We start from the raw sequence: 19,790 nt of genomic DNA, 5'->3' as shown, positions 1-19,790 counted from the left end.
CACACACACACACACACACACACACACACACACACACACACACACACACACACACACACACACACACACACACACACACACGGTACTCTCACGCAGATGTAGACACACAAAAACATGCATCACTTGTTGTTTCTAATAGCAAGGGAAGCCTCTAAAGCTCTACATTGCAGAAGATGCCTCTTCTCTCCTGTTCCCCATTTAGAAGGGCATCACACAGGAGTACAGAGGGATTTGGGGAACCCTAAACCTGGTGGGGATCCCGCTGTTCTGTTATTCAAACCAGCCTGCCCCTCCTCTCCACCGTCTCCTCCTCTCCTCTCGTATCCTCTCCTCTCTTATCCTCTCCTCTTCTCTTCCCTCTCCTCCCTCTCCTCCTCTCCACCCTCTCCTCCTCTCCTCTCTTATCCTCTCCTTTCCTTTTTTTCCCTCTCCTCCCTCTCCTCCTCTCCCCTCCTCTCCCGCCAAACGTCACTCTCATCTCCTACAGCCACAAAAATAACAGACTATATGAATAATTCAGCAGGGTTCCAATTATATCTGAAAAAAAATCTATAAGAACATGCAATATTAATGAATGACTTTGTACCGCTAAGAACTCTCAGCATGAGAATAACCCAGTTTGGGGTCAACACCTTCATGGCTCAACTTCCAGCACCAACATTCCTGAAGAGCACATTCTACTAATGGAACTTCATAAAGACAACTACAACTGGCCCAGCAAATAGTCATAAACATTGCTTAGCTACAAGATATAACACAAAACATGTGTGTGCCAGTTGTCATTTATAAAAAGTGAACTTGGCTTGAGAATGTGCTTTCCTCCACGCACATTTTCTATTAGTTGTAGTATTGTATTGCAAGCAGGCAAGTAAGTATGTTGTGTAAATGGGGGATATGAGGAAATGCTTATTCATAAAAACATAATAACAAGATGCAACCATTTGCTGTTAGTGAGAAGAACGAAAATCAATTTGTTTTATTTTTGGAATTGAAATCAAAACATTGTTGACAAGTCCACAACAATTGGCCACTGTTTTCTCTGTCTGAAAGTGTCACAGTCCTTTACAGCCAGATACAGCATGAATTACTGTCCTTTACAGCCAGATACAGAATAAATTATTGTCCTTTACAGCCAGATACAGCATGAATTACTGTCCTTTACAGCCAGATACAGAATAAATTATTGTCCTTTACAGCCAGATACAGCATGAATTACTGTCCTTTACAGCCAGATACAGCATAAATTATTGTCCTTTACAGCAAGATACAGCATGAATTACTGTCCTTTACAGCCAGATACAGAATAAATTATTGTCCTTTACAGCCAGATACAGCATGAATTACTGTCCTTTACAGCCAGATACAGAATAAATTATTGTCCTTTACAGCCAGATACAGCATGAATTACTGTCCTTTACAGCCAGATACAGCATAAATTACTGTCCTTTACAGCCAGATACAGCATAAATGATTGTCCTTTACAGCCAGGTACAGCATGAATTACTGTCCTTTACAGCCAGATACAGCATAAATTATTGTCCTTTACAGCCAGATACAGCATGAATTACTGTCCTTTACAGCCAGATACAGCATGAATTACTGTCCTTTACAGCCAGATACAGCATAAATTATTGTCCTTTACAGCCAGATACAGCATAAATTACTGTCCTTTACAGCCAGAAACAGCATAAATTACTGTCCTTTACAGCCAGATACAGCATAAATTACTGTCCTTTACAGCCAGAAACAGCATAAATTACTGTCCTTTACAGCCAGATACAGCATAAATTATTGTCCTTTACAGCCAGATACAGCATAAATTATTGTCCTTTACAGCCAGAAACATCATAAATTACTGTCCTTTACAGCCAGATACAGCATAAATTATTGTCCTTTACAGCCAGATACAGCATGAATTACTGTCCTTTACAGCCAGATACAGCATAAATTATTGTCCTTTACAGCCAGATACAGCATGAATTACTGTCCTTTACAGCCAGATACAGCATGAATTACTGTCCTTTACAGCCAGATACAGCATAAATTATTGTCCTTTACAGCCAGATACAGCATGAATTACTGTCTTTTACAGCCAGATACAGCATAAATTATTGTCCTTTACAGCCAGATACAGAATAAATTATTGTCCTTTACAGCCAGATACAGCATGAATTACTGTCCTTTACAGCCAGATACAGCATGAATTATTGTCCTTTACAGCCAGATACAGCATGAATTATTGTCCTTTACAGCCAGATACAGCATAAATTATTGTCCTTTACAGCCAGATACAGCATAAATTATTGTCCTTTACAGCCAGATACAGAATAAATTATTGTCCTTTACAGCCAGATACAGCATGAATTACTGTCCTTTACAGCCAGATACAGCATGAATTATTGTCCTTTACAGCCAGATACAGCATGAATTATTGTCCTTTACAGCCAGATACAGCATAAATTACTGTCCTTTACAGCCAGATACAGCATAAATTACTGTCCTTTACAGCCAGAAACAGCATAAATTACTGTCCTTTACAGCCAGATACAGAATAAATTATTGTCCTTTACAGCCAGATACAGCATAAATTACTGTCCTTTACAGCCAGATACAGCATAAATTACTGTCCTTTACAGCCAGATACAGCATAAATTGTTGTCCTTTACAGCCAGATACAGCATAAATTATTGTCCTTTACAGCCAGATACAGAATAAATTATTGTCCTTTACAGCCAGATACAGCATAAATTATTGTCCTTTACAGCCAGATACAGAATAAATTATTGTCCTTTACAGCCAGATACAGCATAAATTATTGTCCTTTACAGCCAGATACAGCATGAATTACTGTCCTTTACAGCCAGATACAGCATGAATTACTGTCCTTTACAGCCAGATACAGCATGAATTATTGTCCTTTACAGCCAGATACAGCATAAATTACTGTCCTTTACAGCCAGATACAGCATGAATTACTGTCCTTTACAGCCAGATACAGCATGAATTACTGTCCTTTACAGCCAGATACAGCATGAATTATTGTCCTTTACAGCCAGATACAGCATGAATTACTGTCCTTTACAGCCAGATACAGCATGAATTACTGTCCTTTACAGCCAGATACAGCATAAATTATTGTCCTTTACAGCCAGATACAGCATGAATTACTGTCCTTTACAGCCAGATACAGCATAAATTATTGTCCTTTACAGCCAGATACAGAATAAATTATTGTCCTTTACAGCCAGATACAGCATGAATTACTGTCCTTTACAGCCAGATACAGCATGAATTACTGTCCTTTACAGCCAGATACAGCATGAATTATTGTCCTTTACAGCCAGATACAGCATGAATTATTGTCCTTTACAGCCAGATACAGCATAAATTACTGTCCTTTACAGCCAGATACAGCATAAATTACTGTCCTTTACAGCCAGAAACAGCATAAATTACTGTCCTTTACAGCCAGATACAGCATTTAAATTATTGTCTGATGGCGGAAAGCACGTCTTAACAGAAGTACAGCCAGGTACAGCATAAATTACTGTCCTTTACAGCCAGAAACAGCATAAATTACTGTCCTTTACAGCCAGATACAGCATAAATTACTGTCCTTTACAGCCAGAAACAGCATAAATTACTGTCCTTTACAGCCAGATACAGCATAAATTATTGTCCTTTACAGCCAGATACAGCATAAATTATTGTCCTTTACAGCCAGAAACATCATAAATTACTGTCCTTTACAGCCAGATACAGCATAAATTATTGTCCTTTACAGCCAGATACAGCATGAATTATTGTCCTTTACAGCCAGATACAGCATAAATTATTGTCCTTTACAGCCAGATACAGCATAAATTATTGTCCTTTACAGCCAGATACAGCATTTAAATTATTGTCCTTTACAGCCAGGTACAGCATAAATTACTGTCCTTTACAGCCAGAAACAGCATAAATTACTGTCCTTTACAGCCAGATACAGCATAAATTATTGTCCTTTACAGCCAGATACAGCATGAATTACTGTCCTTTACAGCCAGATACAGAATAAATGATTGTCCTTTACAGCCAGATACAGCATGAATTACTGTCCTTTACAGCCAGATACAGAATAAATTATTGTCCTTTACAGCCAGATACAGCATGAATTACTGTCCTTTACAGCCAGATACAGCATAAATTACTGTCCTTTACAGCCAGATACAGCATAAATGATTGTCCTTTACAGCCAGATACAGCATAAATTACTGTCCTTTACAGCCAGATACAGCATAAATTACTGTCCTTTACAGCCAGATACAGAATAAATTATTGTCATTTACAGCCAGATACAGCATAAATTATTGTCCTTTACAGCCAGATACAGCATGAATTACTGTCCTTTACAGCCAGATACAGCATGAATTACTGTCCTTTACAGCCAGATACAGCATGAATTATTGTCCTTTACAGCCAGATACAGCATAAATTATTGTCCTTTACAGCCAGATACAGCATGAATTACTGTCCTTTAGCATGAATTACTGTCCTTTACCAGATACAGCATAAATTACTGTCCTTTACAGCCAGATACAGCATAAATTATTGTCCTTTACAGCCAGATACAGCATAAATTACTGTCCTTTACAGCCAGATACAGCATAAATTACTGTCCTTTACAGCCAGATACAGAATAAATTATTGTCATTTACAGCCAGATACAGCATAAATTATTGTCCTTTACAGCCAGATACAGCATAAATTATTGTCCTTTACAGCCAGATACAGAATAAATTATTGTCCTTTACAGCCAGATACAGCATGAATTACTGTCCTTTACAGCCAGATACAGCATAAATTACTGTCCTTTACAGCCAGATACAGCATAAATGATTGTCCTTTACAGCCAGATACAGCATAAATTACTGTCCTTTACAGCCAGATACAGCATAAATTACTGTCCTTTACAGCCAGATACAGAATAAATTATTGTCATTTACAGCCAGATACAGCATAAATTATTGTCCTTTACAGCCAGATACAGCATGAATTACTGTCCTTTACAGCCAGATACAGCATGAATTACTGTCCTTTACAGCCAGATACAGCATGAATTATTGTCCTTTACAGCCAGATACAGCATAAATTATTGTCCTTTACAGCCAGATACAGCATGAATTACTGTCCTTTACAGCCAGATACAGCATAAATTACTGTCCTTTACAGCCAGATACAGCATAAATTATTGTCCTTTACAGCCAGATACAGCATAAATTACTGTCCTTTACAGCCAGATACAGCATAAATTACTGTCCTTTACAGCCAGATACAGAATAAATTATTGTCATTTACAGCCAGATACAGCATAAATTATTGTCCTTTACAGCCAGATACAGCATAAATTATTGTCCTTTACAGCCAGATACAGAATAAATTATTGTCATGAATTATTGTCCTTTACAGCCAGATACAGAATAAATTATTGTCCTTTACAGCCAGATACAGCATAAATTATTGTCCTTTACAGCCAGATACAGCATAAATTATTGTCCTTTACAGCCAGATACAGCATGAATTACTGTCCTTTACAGCCAGATACAGCATAAATTATTGTCCTTTACAGCCAGATACAGCATGAATTACTGTCCTTTACAGCCAGATACAGCATAAATTATTGTCCTTTACAGCCAGATACAGCATAAATTATTGTCCTTTACAGCCAGATACAGCATAAATTATTGTCCTTTACAGCCAGATACAGCATAAATTATTGTCCTTTACAGCCAGATACAGCATAAATTATTGTCCTTTACAGCCAGATACAGCATGAATTACTGTCCTTTACAGCCAGATACAGAATAAATTATTGTCCTTTACAGCCAGATACAGCATGAATTACTGTCCTTTACAGCCAGATACAGCATAAATTATTGTCCTTTACAGCCAGATACAGCATGAATTACTGTCCTTTACAGCCAGATACAGCATGAATTACTGTCCTTTACAGCCAGATACAGCATAAATTATTGTCCTTTACAGCCAGATACAGCATGAATTACTGTCCTTTACAGCCAGATACAGCATAAATTATTGTCCTTTACAGCCAGATACAGAATAAATTATTGTCCTTTACAGCCAGATACAGCATGAATTACTGTCCTTTACAGCCAGATACAGCATGAATTACTGTCCTTTACAGCCAGATACAGCATAAATTACTGTCCTTTACAGCCAGATACAGCATAAATGATTGTCCTTTACAGCCAGATACAGCATAAATTACTGTCCTTTACAGCCAGATACAGCATAAATTACTGTCCTTTACAGCCAGATACAGAATAAATTATTGTCATTTACAGCCAGATACAGCATAAATTATTGTCCTTTACAGCCAGATACAGCATAAATTACTGTCCTTTACAGCCAGATACAGCATAAATTACTGTCCTTTACAGCCAGAAACAGCATAAATTACTGTCCTTTACAGCCAGATACAGCATAAATTATTGTCCTTTACAGCCAGATACAGCATAAATTATTGTCCTTTACAGCCAGATACAGCATAAATTATTGTCCTTTACAGCCAGATACAGCATAAATTATTGTCCTTTACAGCCAGATACAGCATAAATTACTGTCCTTTACAGCCAGATACAGCATAAATTACTGTCCTTTACAGCCAGAAACAGCATAAATTATTGTCCTTTACAGCCAGATACAGCATAAATTACTGTCCTTTACAGCCAGATACAGCATAAATTACTGTCCTTTACAGCCAGAAACAGCATAAATTACTGTCCTTTACAGCCAGATACAGCATAAATTATTGTCCTTTACAGCCAGATACAGAATAAATTACTGTCCTTTACAGCCAGATACAGCATAAATTACTGTCCTTTACAGCCAGAAACAGCATGAATTACTGTCCTTTACAGCCAGATACAGAATAAATTACTGAAAAAGATGAATACATTCTTCTTACACAGTAAATATACCAGTAGCTTGTGTACAAGACTTGCCAGTATGGGTTTAGTCTACAGTATTGCTGTGCGATAGGAGTGCGACATCTCAGAGACCCAAGGCAGGAGATACTGAAGAAACACAATAATATATTGCTAAACAAAACAATTAGTCTTTTGCAAAGAAGTGTGGGCTGTAGCATTTTAATTAAAAAAAAATAAATAACTATCAATAGGGTAAGTGTTTGGCACTCGTATAGGCAGCATGCATGTTTAGTTTGAAAAAGTCACTGTAAAAGACTAAAACATTCTGCCCACACCTCTACAGAAATGTGATCAAATTAGCCATTGCTCTTTCTTTTAGAAATTGCTGTCCCCTGGCCCAATTCCAATAGTTCCACATCATACAGCAAATAAAGTGTGTTGAAGGGTGTTATAGTCAGGTGAATGGAGGGCGTTTTCCTGGCAGAGTTATGATGCTTGTTCACACACGCACAGTTTCATGACAAGTCTGATTTACAATGGGAAACATGCGTATGGCGTGCGCTACGTTTATACATCTCCATATGGTTAGACCTATGTATTCTTTTCAAAACAGCTTGAAACATACTTTAAAATGATGAAGAGTGGCCAAGCATCAAATTGCCAGTGATCATTTGTGCCAAACCCAGCTTGATTAACTTTGAATACAGGCCATCTCATCGTCTGTTCAGAGCAGTAGAGAGCTATATCATTACAGTACAGTCGGTACAGTCCATACAGAGATCAATCTAGTAATGAGCGCGGCGGGCTTCAGACTCCTTCCTTAACAAGAGCACCTTTCATGTCTCAGAACACTAATCATCCAGAGCCCACTGGATCACTGTGTGTCCCCTCTCGATGAACACAGCAGTAAACATGATTGACTGTCTCTCTCCTCCCTCCATCCCCCTCTCCCCTCTGTCTCATCCTCCCCTCATTGTTCTCCATCCCCCTCTTCTTTCTTCTCCTCCAGGTGAGACCTACTCAGAGACCTACAGCCACACAGACACCTGTATCCCCTGCACCATGTGTACAGGTCTGATGCGCATGCAAACGCCCTGCACCGACTCCAACAATGCCATCTGCGTGTGTGACTACAACTACTACCTGAATGAGGTGTCTGGGCGCTGTGAGCCCTGCACGGTGTGCCCGGCGGGCCAGGGCGTGTTGGCACACTGCGAGCACAACCACGACACAGTGTGTGAGGAGTGTATAGACGACACCTACTCTGACCGGGACAGCTCCCTGGACCCCTGCCTGCCCTGCACCATATGTGATGAGGGCATCGAGGTGGAGCTGAGTGCCTGCACCCCCGTCAGCGACTCCCTCTGCCATAGTAAGAGAACCAACGCACACTCACAGCAACATACACACACACAACCTGCAAGCTAGCCAGTAGCAGTAACGTCTGGGAACTTATGGTAACCTTTGCCCTCCTGTCCTATCAGGGTCGTATAGTAAAGGCCTGTATGTCTCTATCACAATGTTTTCTTTCTCATGTGAATTTAGGAGGTCAACAGGAGTGACTTCCACATGTGTCTGTTCTACAGTCAGGGTCAGAGGGCCATGCAGGCCAAATTGTCAGACGGCAGAAAAAACAGAACAGCGGTCACAGAGGTCTAGAAGTGGTGGAGTGTCAACACAGAGACAGTGCATAATCTCCAAACGCTCTAACTAGAGGCTAGGTATTCCCTCTGCAGGCACGGTGAACACAGATGCACTACAGGGGAGGCTGCAGCACTGGAGCACATACCCAGGAAGCTGTCAATCCAGTAGGGTGGATGTGGCATGAAATCAGCCATGTCAGTGAATAATAAGCCCAGCCTCTGGGAGGTCCACTGCTGCTGCAAGATATGGACCTCCCTGCTTTGGTAACAGACTGGGTTAGGTTTATAGTAATGTGTTGGCTCCACAGGCTGGGTTAGATTTATGGGACCTGGGTTGGCTCCACAGGCTGGGTTAGGTTTATAGTAATGTGTTGGCTCCACAGGCTGGGTTAGATTTATGGGACCTGGGTTGGCTCCACAGGCTGGGTTAGGTTTATAGTAATGTGTTGGCTCCACAGGCTGGGTTAGATTTATGGGACCTGGGTTGGCTCCACAGGCTGGGTTAGGTCTATGGGACCTGGGTTGGCTCCACAGGCTGGGTTAGAATTATGGGACCTGCGTTGGCTCCACAGGCTGGGTTAGGTCTATGGGACCTAGGTTGGCTCCACAGGCTGGGTTAGGTTTATGGGACCTGGGTTGGCTCCACAGGCTGGGTTAGGTCTATGGGACCTGGGTTGGCTCCACAGGATGGGTTAGGTCTGTGGGATCTGGGTTCGGCTCCACAGGCTGGGTTAGGTTTATGGCACCTGGGTTGGCTCCACAGGCTGGGTTAGGTCTATGGGACCTGGGTTGGCTCCGCAGGCTGGGTTAGGTTTATGGGACCTGGGTTGGCTCCACAGGCTGGGTTAGGTCTATGGGACCTGGGTTGGCTCCACAGGATGGGTTAGGTCTATGGGACCTGGGTTGGCTCCACAGGCTGGGTTAGGTCTATGGGACCTGGGTTGGCTCCGCAGGCTGGGTTAGGTTTATGGGACCTGGGTTGGCTCCACAGGCTGGGTTAGGTCTATGGGACCTGGGTTGGCTCCACAGGATGGGTTAGGTCTATGGGACCTGGGTTGGCTCCACAGGCTGGGTTAGGTCTATGGGACCTGGGTTGGCTCCGCAGGCTGGGTTAGGTTTATGGGACCTGGGTTGGCTCCACAGGCTGGTTTAGGTTTATGGGACCTGGGTTGGCTCCACAGGCTGGGTTAGGTTTATGGCACCTGGGTTGGCTCCACAGGCTGGGTTAGGTCTATGGGACCTGGGTTGGCTCCACAGGCTGGGTTAGGTCTATGGGACCTGGGTTGGCTCCGCAGGCTGGGTTAGGTTTATGGGACCTGGGTTGGCTCCACAGGCTGGGTTAGGTTTATGGGACCTGGGTTGGCTCCACAGGCTGGGTTAGGTCTATGGGACCTGGGTTGGCTCCACAGGCTGGGTTAGGTCTATGGGACCTGGGTTGGCTCCACAGGCTGGGTTAGGTTTATGGGACCTGGGTTGGCTCCACAGGCTGGGTTAGGTCTATGGGACCTGGGTTGGCTCCACAGGCTGGGTTAGGTCTATGGGACCTGGGTTGGCTCCACAGGCTGGGTTAGGTTTATGGGACCTGGGTTGGCTCCACAGGCTGGGTTAGGTTTATGGGATCAGCAGGTTTGAGTTCCAGTAAATATTCTGTATGAAGGAAATGATCAAATTTATAACAGAAGTCCTTAACGCCACCTCCAGATGACCTTTGGTACAGTAGGACTAGAATGTTCCAAGGTTTTGTAAAGGTGATCAAAACAAGGCTTGATATTGGTTTTGGATCATGGACATTAATTTGGGGTTTTGGAAACAAGATTTCCGTAATGGTTTTGGATATTCGGTTCGGAAGTTGGAAGTTGGACACTTACTAAGATTAGTTACTTTTTGGATGGCTGACTTGGGTGAGGTTTGTGTGCTGGGCTTGGATGCTGCCTGGGCCAGAAATGCCACGTTGCAAATGCAAGTGGGATATCCGTGGACACCTGCTGCACTGTGCTGGAGATGCTTGTCAGGCAGATGGGGCCATATATCACTCTTCTTTTAATGTTCTGTCATCTCTTGGCCGCGGCTGGCAGTTCTCAGTTAGTTGTGAAACAGATTGAGAAAAGATGAATCCAGAAAGATCAGGAGAGGAGGAACCACTCTCTCACCCACACATAGGCTATGTCCAAAATGGCACTCTATTCCCTACAGTGCCTTGCGAAAGTATTCGGCCCCCTTGAACTTTGCGACCTTTTGCCACATTTCAGGCTTCAAACATAAAGATATAAAACTGTATTTTTTGTGAAGAATCAACAACAAGTGGGACACAATCATGAAGTGGAACGACATTTATTGGATATTTCAAACTTTTTTAACAAATCAAAAACTGAAAAATTGGGCGTGCAAAATTATTCAGCCCCCTTAAGTTAATACTTTGTAGCGCCACCTTTTGCTGCGATTACAGCTGTAAGTCGCTTGGGGTATGTCTCTATCAGTTTTGCACATCGAGAGACCAAATTTTTTTCCCATTCCTCCTTGCAAAACAGCTCGAGCTCCGTGAGGTTGGATGGAGAGCATTTGTGAACAGCAGTTTTCAGTTCTTTCCACAGATTCTCGATTGGATTCAGGTCTGGACTTTGACTTGGCCATTCTAACACCTGGATATGTTTATTTTTGAACCATTCCATTGTAGATTTTGCCTTATGTTTTGGATCATTGTCTTGTTGGAAGACAAATCTCCGTCCCAGTCTCAGGTCTTTTGCAGACTCCATCAGGTTTTCTTCCAGAATGGTCCTGTATTTGGCTCCATCCATCTTCCCATCAATTTTAACCATCTTCCCTGTCCCTGCTGAAGAAAGGCAGGCCCAAACCATGATGCTGCCACCACCATGTTTGACAGTGGGTATGGTGTGTTCAGGGTGATGAGCTGTGTTGCTTTTTTTCATCTGACCAGAGCACCTTCTTCCACATGTTTGGTGTGTCTCCCAGGTGGCTTGTGGCAAACTTTAAACAACACTTTTTATGGATATCTTTACGAAATGGCTTTCTTCTTGCCACTCTTCCATAAAGGCCAGATTTGTGCAATATTACGACTGATTGTTTTCCTATGGACAGAGTCTCCCACCTCAGCTGTAGATCTCTACAGTTCATCCAGAGTGATCATGGGCCTCTTGGCTGCATCTCTGATCAGTCTTCTCCTTGTATGAGCTGAAAGTTTAGAGGGACGGCCAGGTCTTGGTAGATTTGCAGTGGTCTGATACTCCTTCCATTTTAATATTATCGCTTGCACAGTGCCCCTTGGGATGTTGAAAGCTTGGGAAATCTTTTTGTATCCAAATCCGGCTTTAAACTTCTTCACAACAGTATCTCGGACCTGCCTGGTGTGTTTCTTGTTCTTCATGATGCTCTCTGCGCTTTTAACGGACCTCTGAGACTATCACAGTGCAGGTGCATTTATACGGAGACTTGATTACACACAGGTGGATTGTATTTATCATCATTAGTCATTTAGGTCAACTTTGGATCATTCAGAGTTCCTCACTGAACTTCTGGAGAGAGTTTGTTGCACTGAAAGTAAAGGGGCTGAATAATTTTGCACGCCCAATTTTTCAGTTTTTGATTTGTTAAAAAAGTTTGAAATATCCAATAAATGTCATTCCACTTCATGATTGTGTCCCACTTGTTGTTGATTCTTCACAAAAAATACAGTTTTATATCTTTATGTTTGAAGCCTGAAATGTGGCAAAATGTCGCAAAGTTCAAGGGGGCCGAATACTTTTGCAAGGCACTGTATATAGTGAATTGCTTTTAACCAGAGCCTGTAGCGTGTCCTGGTCAAAAGTAGTACACTACACAGTGAGTAACGTGTCATTTAGGAGGCAAGCTGTTTCTGGGTTCTCAAAAAGGCAGAAACACCTGCTTCTGATCAACCAGGGACATCTCTGTTGAGAGAGAGGGAGATTAAAATGAGAGAAGAGAGAAAGAGTTAGAGAGACAGATAGACAGAAAGAGATCAAAAGAGAGAGAGAGAGAGAGAGTCGAAGGTAGTGAGAAAAAAAGAGGACACATGTCCCAGCACCATAATCACATGAACATGTCCAGAACCTTCCCAATTAATAATCACATGAGCATGTCCAGAACCCTCCCAATTCACAATCACATGAGCATGTCCAGAACCTTCTCAATTCACAATCACATGAGCATGTCCAGAACCTTCCCAATTCACAATCACATGAGCATGTCCAGAACCTTCTCAATTCACAATCACATGAGCATGTCCAGAACCTTCCCAATTCATAATCACATGAACCAGTCCAGAACCTTCCCAATTCATAATCACATGAGCATGTCCAGAACCTTCCCAATTCATAATCACATGAGCATGTCCAGAACCTTCCCAATTCATAATCACATGAACATGTCCAGAACCTTCCCAATTCATAATCACATGAACCAGTCCAGAACCTTCCCAATTCATAATCACATGAACATGTTCAGAACCTTCCCAATTCATAATCACATGAGCATGTCCAGAACCTTCCCAATTCATAATCACATGAACATGTCCAGAACCTTCCCAATTCATAATCACATGAACCAGTCCAGAACCTTCCCAATTCATAATCACATGAACCAGTCCAGAACCTTCCCAATTCATAATCACATGGACCAGTCCAGAACCTTCCCAATTCATAGTCACATGTACTAGTCCAGACATGAAAGTGTAAGAAATTGTGTCCTCTCTTCCCTTCTCTGTTTTCCTCACTACCTTCTTCTCTCTCTCAATTCAATTCAATTCAAGGACTTTATTGGCAAGGACTTTAACACATGTTAACATTGCTAAAGCAAGTGAAGTAGATAATAAACAAAAGTGAAATAAACAATAAAAATGTACAGTAAACATTACACTCACAGAAGTTCCAAAAGAATAAAGACATTTCAAATGTCATATTATTTCTATATACAGTGTTCTCTCGCTTTCTCTCTCTAAATGTGAGAATTGGGAATGTCACTTATATCACTCATAAGTTGTGTGAGAGTCAGAGAGTCATATGGACTGCAGAAATCCAGTCAAACCGCACCATGTGTGCCTCATACAGTGAGTGAACATCTATGTCAGGCCTTCTATTATGAGTGATGTACAGTAGGGTACAATGCAGCCTTGTGCTGTACCATATAGCGGACCACCAGCAGTGGAGATAAAGACAGCACACAACCAGAGCGCCTCTCACCTCTGACCTCGGGGCTCTGTCTTCTTCTCTGTGACCCTGTGTTGTGTTCCGCTGGCCACGGACAGGACTAGGGACAGTGCTAGGGACAGTAGTGGCAGTATGGGGTGGCTCTGGGTGACCTTGCCCTGTGTGGTGTGTCAGGGGGACTCTGGCATGTGAAAGGAGCCACAGTCATACACCCATAAGGTCACACGGAAACATGTGGATGCCACCAATCATTGCCATGACTGTTCTGTTCCCAAGACACACCCCGGTGGTCTATGAGGACAAATTTGGTGCTCACCAGATTAGTAGCAACAGTGCATGAGGACAAAAACATCTACACAACAAGCAGTGGTGACAAAACATTTGAGAACATTTACAGCATGCAGGTTTTAACAGCATGTCTCTGTTATTTCCAGATCAGTTAAATCTGCAGCAAGAGGGGAGAAATGGTCTACAATGCTGGCCATGTCAATATTTAAAATGTTGACATTTCTGAAGTGATATTTGTTTGTAAAGGCTAGCATGAGGGACAAGAAGTAGCTAGCCACAATGACCCATGGCATATAGGATATACCCTTAGTCTCTTGGAACATTCATTGGGGCCTCTCTCTTCATCGGCAAACTATCACGTTTAGGTAAGACGCAGATGCAGACTGTGTCGAAGCAACAAAAGTCTATTACAACAACAGGGGCAGGCAGTCTCAGGGTCAAGGCAGGCAGTCTCAGGGTCAAGGCAGGCAGTCTCAGGGTCAGGGCAGGCAGTGGTAAATAATCCAGAGAGTGTGTAAAGGGTCCAGAACGGCAGTCAGTCTCAGGGTCAGGGAAGGCAGGGGTCAATAATCCAGAACGGTGGGGTAAGGTACAAAACGGCAGGCAGTCTCAGGGTCAGGGAAGGCAGGGGTCAATAATCCAGAACGGTGGGGTAAGGTACAAAACGGCAGGCAGTCTCAGAGTCAGGGAAGGCAGGGGTCAATAATCCAGAATGGTGGGGTAAGGTACAAAACGGCAGGCAGTCTCAGGGTCAGGGCAGGCAGAACGGTCAACATCGGGAAGGACTAGAAAACAGGAGCACGAAAACAGGCAGGAGCAGGGGAACAAATGATGGTAGGTTTTATGAACAAAACAAACTAGCAACAGACAAACAGAGAACACAGGTATAAATACACAGGGGATTAATGGGATGATGGGCGACACCTGGAGGGGGGTGGAGACCATCACAAAGATAGGTGAAACAGATCAGGTTGTGACACAAACAGGCTTTCACAGCGTTCCATATCTGAATACAGAAAACATCACAAGAAACAGGCTTCATTATACTTCAATTACAGAATATTATGTTGTAATTATCTCGCTGTCCTCAAACCTTTCCCCTCTAGGTACTGGAACTGGACAATCTTTTCATAATGTCCTGCCACAAAATGACCTGCCCTGTCCAGTAGCCTACACTCTCCCTTTACTGACAGCTGGAGATTCAATTTCACCCTCTTCCATGGTTATGGTCATCAAGATAGCTAGCTAATAGGAAGTTTGCTAGCTGATGACATTTAATTCACTTAGCTTAACAGTGTGTAAAGTCAACTAATTAGCAGTTCAATTGAGTTATGCAGGGTGTACACTACACAATTTTAGCTGTCCCTGAAATCTGAGACAAAATCCCCATGTCATTGCCTACTCAGGGTGCGCGGCCGTCACCAACGCTCATTTAACTTGAACGGGTCAAGCAGTCTTTGTCTTCGAGCAGTCCCAGACATCCCGATATTTTCAAACATATTTGATTTTATTGGAGCAAAATCTGAAATGTTCTTGTAGTGTGAAATGTGCAACAACAAGCTTTTAGAACTGTGATCAGCAATAGCCAATGAGAGCTCGCCAGAGAAGAAGCCAGTGAGATGTTGACATTGTTTTGCGTCACCCAGAATGTGTAGACTCTCCAGCAGGAATGATGACTACTACTAGTATGCGTTTATACTTGCCTTTAACCAAAACGTTAAATCGTTACAGCTCTGAAGTGCACAAGCAATGTTATTCAATTCAACATGTTGGCTAGACATTTCAACTCTGTGTGGCAAGCATGAATGTCTGACTGAAAACATTTATGAGGCTGCTTTGAGCCAAAGCTTGTTGTAGCTACGTTAAATGAAATTACATCATTGTTGCAATGGAAAGTCTAGTTCATCAACTCTAAATAGCAAACCGCAGCTTGTGTAGATCTATAAAACAACAGAAACATCACTCATACCAATATCAAAGAGTAAAATGGGTCAATAAATGTATTGGTTTATCTGTCATCTGACTTTCATTTCAATGTGTCGACGAGAGTGTGGAAAGACGGCGGACGTGGATGCTGGGTTGGAATCAAGCAACGCGTTGGGTAATTTTGGGAAGACGAATGTTCTGAATGGAGAACAGTAGTTGAAATGGTCTAAAATGGAGTGGAGGATACGTGTGTGAATGATAATTAATTGCCTCTTGTTGGGATGCGTTTGTTGAGTAAGGATGCATATGTGGGAAATCCATTTGAGGGGTCTAAAATGGCATATTTTGATTCATTGTATTTCTATAGAGCAGAGGAAGATTGCAGTGGGACTCAAACGAATCCGGACAACAGAGGTTTTATGTTTTGAACTTCAGAGTAGAGCACCTGGTGTGGTTGGTGCCCGGTGTCTGAACTGCTGGAGGAGAAATAGAAGAAAGTCTGTCGATTCTGGTGGTTTTTGATAAAGAGCAAATACCTACACATGTGAAGCTTGGTTATGTAGGAAGCTTTCATCCCAAACCACTGCAGTGTAAGAATATTAAAGGATTTGGCCACGTTTCAAGTGTGTGCAGACGTTTCAAGTGTGTGCAGATGTTTCAAGTGTGTGCAGACGTTTCAAGTGTGTGCAGACGTTTCAAGTGTGTGCAGACATTTCAAGTGTGTGCAGACGTTTCAAGTGTGTGCAGACGAACAGAGTATTCTGAAGAATGGTGTGTAGAAAGATGATGGTGTTGCAATTGTGGTGGGGATCATGATCCTGAGTTCCCGGAGTGCCCTGTGAAGGTGAAGAAGGTGGCAAAAGTTAGAGCTGTCAATCAAATCTCCTATGCGGAGGCGATTAAAAGAATTTAGAAAACAAGTAAAATCACATTTTATTGGCCACATACACATGGTTAGCAGATGTTAATGCAAGTGTAGTGAAACGCTTGTGCTTCTAGTTCCAACTATGCAGTAAATTCTAACGAGTAATCTAACATATATACATATGAGATGAGTAATGTAGGGTATGTAAACATTATTAAAGTGGTGTTATGGTGGACAGGCAGTGGCTCATGAGGCACTGTTGCGACTTCTTCACCACACTGTCTGTGTGGGTGGACCATTTCAGTTTGTCCGTGATGTGTATGCCAAGGAACTTAAAACGTTCCATCTTCTCCACTACTGTCCCGTTGATGTGGATAGGGGGCTGCTCCCTCTGCAGTTTCCTGAAGTCCACGATCATCTCCTTTGCTTTTATGAAGTTGAGTGAGAGGTTATTTTCCTGACAACACACTCCGAGGGCCCTCACTTCCTCCCTGTAGGCTGTCTTGTCGTTGTTGGTAATCAGGCCTACCACTGTAGAGACAACGATTGACAGCTGCCTCTGATTGGGAACCATACCAGGCTAAACACATAGAAATACAACACACAGAACAAAACATAGAATGAAAAACATAGAATGCCCACACCAACTCACGCCCTGACCAAACCAAAATAGAGACATAAAAAAGGAACTAAGGTCAGGACGTGACAGTGAGAGGCTCAGCCATGTTAGGATTTTGAAAGTCCTATAGTGCACACCTGGCATTACCCTACAAGTGGCCTACGGTAGCCAGCTAGCTAGCTAATAATACATTGTTTTTGTATTTACTTTCTAGGTTCTCCACTGCCTCAGGTTTTTGGGTCCTTACAAAAAAATATATAATGAGCAATTTTCTCTATATTTGCAGTGGTAACAAAGTGCAGCAAGCAGCCATGTTGATGAATGGAGACAGGGAAAAAAGTCTGTCACCAGAGTGGTTTAGAACGTGTTGTGATGTTTTACTTTACCAGTATAATCCACTTTCAAATTCAATGAATATATATCGCAGACTGTCGGCCACCTTTCATAACTTGAAACAAGCATAGGCCACAACTACTGGAGAGATATCAGTGACGCACATAACACAGAGCACCCCTTCTACGGGAGTGTGGGGGAGGGTTCTTGAAATGTAACATCCAATCAAAATCTTGCCTCTGGGAGCCAGTGGACCATTCAAACCGTTTTTGCAATAAAAAATGATCCAGACTTCGGCGCTTAACGCTTGATCTGATTGAATCTAGGCCTAACTCAGTCAATGTGTGTGATACTAATCTTGCTGACACAGTGTGTGTGTGTGTGTGTGTGTGTGTGTGTGTGTGTGTGTGTGTGTGTGTGTGTGTGTGTGTGTGTGTGTGTGTGTGTGTGTGTGTGCGTGTGCGTGTGTGTGTGTGTGTGTGCGTGTGTGTGTGTGTGTGTGTGTGCGTGTGTGTGTGTGGCAGGCATTTTCACATACTCCCTTCATATCCAGCTGTTTCCAAGTGGCAATCACTCACAATGCGAGAATGATTAGAGAGAGGGTGGTGTGCATCAGATGTGCTGTGCTGTTCTGTGTGGACTGGAGGGTCGATAAGAGTGCTGGGGTTTCTCCTGCTCACACTCAGGTTTCACTGAGTGACCTTTATGAGCATCGAACACTCTGCAGCAGGACACACACAGACTTAGACACTCTCTCAGCTTACATCTCTCTCTCTCGCTCAGCTCACATCTGTCTCTCAGCTCACATCTCTCTCTCGCTTAGCTCACATCTCTCTCTCGCTTAGCTCACATCTCTCTCTCAGCTTTACATCTCTCTCTCAGCTTTAAATCTCTCTCTCTCTCAGCTCACATCTCTCTCTCTCAGCTTACATCTCTCTCTCAGCTTTAAATCTCTCTCTCTCTGTTCACATCTCTCTCTCTCATCCTCTCTCAGCTCACATCTCTCTCTCTCTCTCTCAGCTCACATCTCTCTCTCTCTCAGCTCACATCTCTCTCTCGCTCAGCTCACATCTCTCTCTCTCAGCTCACATCTCTCTCTCTCTCTCTCTCTCTCTCTCTCTCTCAGCTCACATCTCTCTCTCAGCTCACATCTCTCTCAGCTCACATCTCTCTCTCGCTCAGCTCACATCTCTATCTCTCAGCTCACATCTCTCTCTCAGCTCACATCTCTCTCTCGCTCAGCTCACATCTCTCTCTCGCTCAGCTCACATCTCTCTCTCTCAGCTCACATCTCTCTCTCTCTCTCAGCTCACATCTCTCTCTCGCTCAGCTCACATCTCTCTCACTCTCTCAGCTCACATCTCTCTCTCTCAGCTCACATCTCTCTCTCAGCTTTAAGTCTCTCTTTCTCAGCTCACATCTCTCTCTCTCTCTCAGCTCGCATCTCTCTCTCTCGCTTAGCTCACATCTCTCTCAGCTTACATCTCTCTCTCTCTCTGTTCACATCTCTCTCTCTCTCAGCTCACATCTCTCTCTCTCAGCTCACATCTCTCTCTCGCTCAGCTAACATCTCTCTCTCTCAGCTCACATCTCTCTCAGCTTACATCATACTCTTAGCTCACATCTCTCTCTCGCTCAGCTCACATCTCTCTCACTCTCTCAGCTCACATCTCTCTCTCTCTGCTCACATCTCTCTCTCAGCTCACAACTCTCTCATCCTCTCTCAGCTCACATCTCTCTCTCTCTCAGATCACATCTCTTTCTCTCTCTCTCAGCTCACCTCCCTCTCTCTCTCAGCTCACATCTTTCTCTCTCTCTCTCTCAGCTCACAACTCTCTCTCATCCTCTCTCAGCTCACATCTCTCTCTCTCCTTCCCTCTCTGTTCATCTCTTCATCTCTCAGCTCAGCGGTCTCTCTCCTCCACCATGTGGTTAGTTGTGTGTGTCGGTGAGTGTGCAGACTGTGTGTGTGACAGGTTGTATTGCACAATTCCTTAAACACTAAAG

The 19,790-nt window shown here is 43.0% G+C and overlaps 1 protein-coding gene across 1 annotated transcript in view; it reads left to right on the top strand.

Annotated features, from left to right (window-relative positions):
- LOC135554468 (tumor necrosis factor receptor superfamily member 16-like) overlaps nt 1-19,790 on the top strand; it is a 47,454-nt gene that overhangs the window by 12,693 nt on the left and 14,971 nt on the right. The window contains exon 3 of the mRNA XM_064986796.1: nt 7,939-8,301. Within this exon, the coding sequence (XP_064842868.1) occupies nt 7,939-8,301 (363 nt within the window). The remainder of the gene's footprint in view (nt 1-7,938; nt 8,302-19,790) is intronic.

The sequence above is a fragment of the Oncorhynchus masou genome, chromosome 14, assembly GCF_036934945.1.
Source record: "Oncorhynchus masou masou isolate Uvic2021 chromosome 14, UVic_Omas_1.1, whole genome shotgun sequence".
Classification (NCBI taxonomy): domain Eukaryota; kingdom Metazoa; phylum Chordata; class Actinopteri; order Salmoniformes; family Salmonidae; genus Oncorhynchus; species Oncorhynchus masou.
The sequence above is the reverse complement of the archived record's forward strand: the minus strand, read 5'-3'. Positions and strand labels throughout refer to the sequence as shown.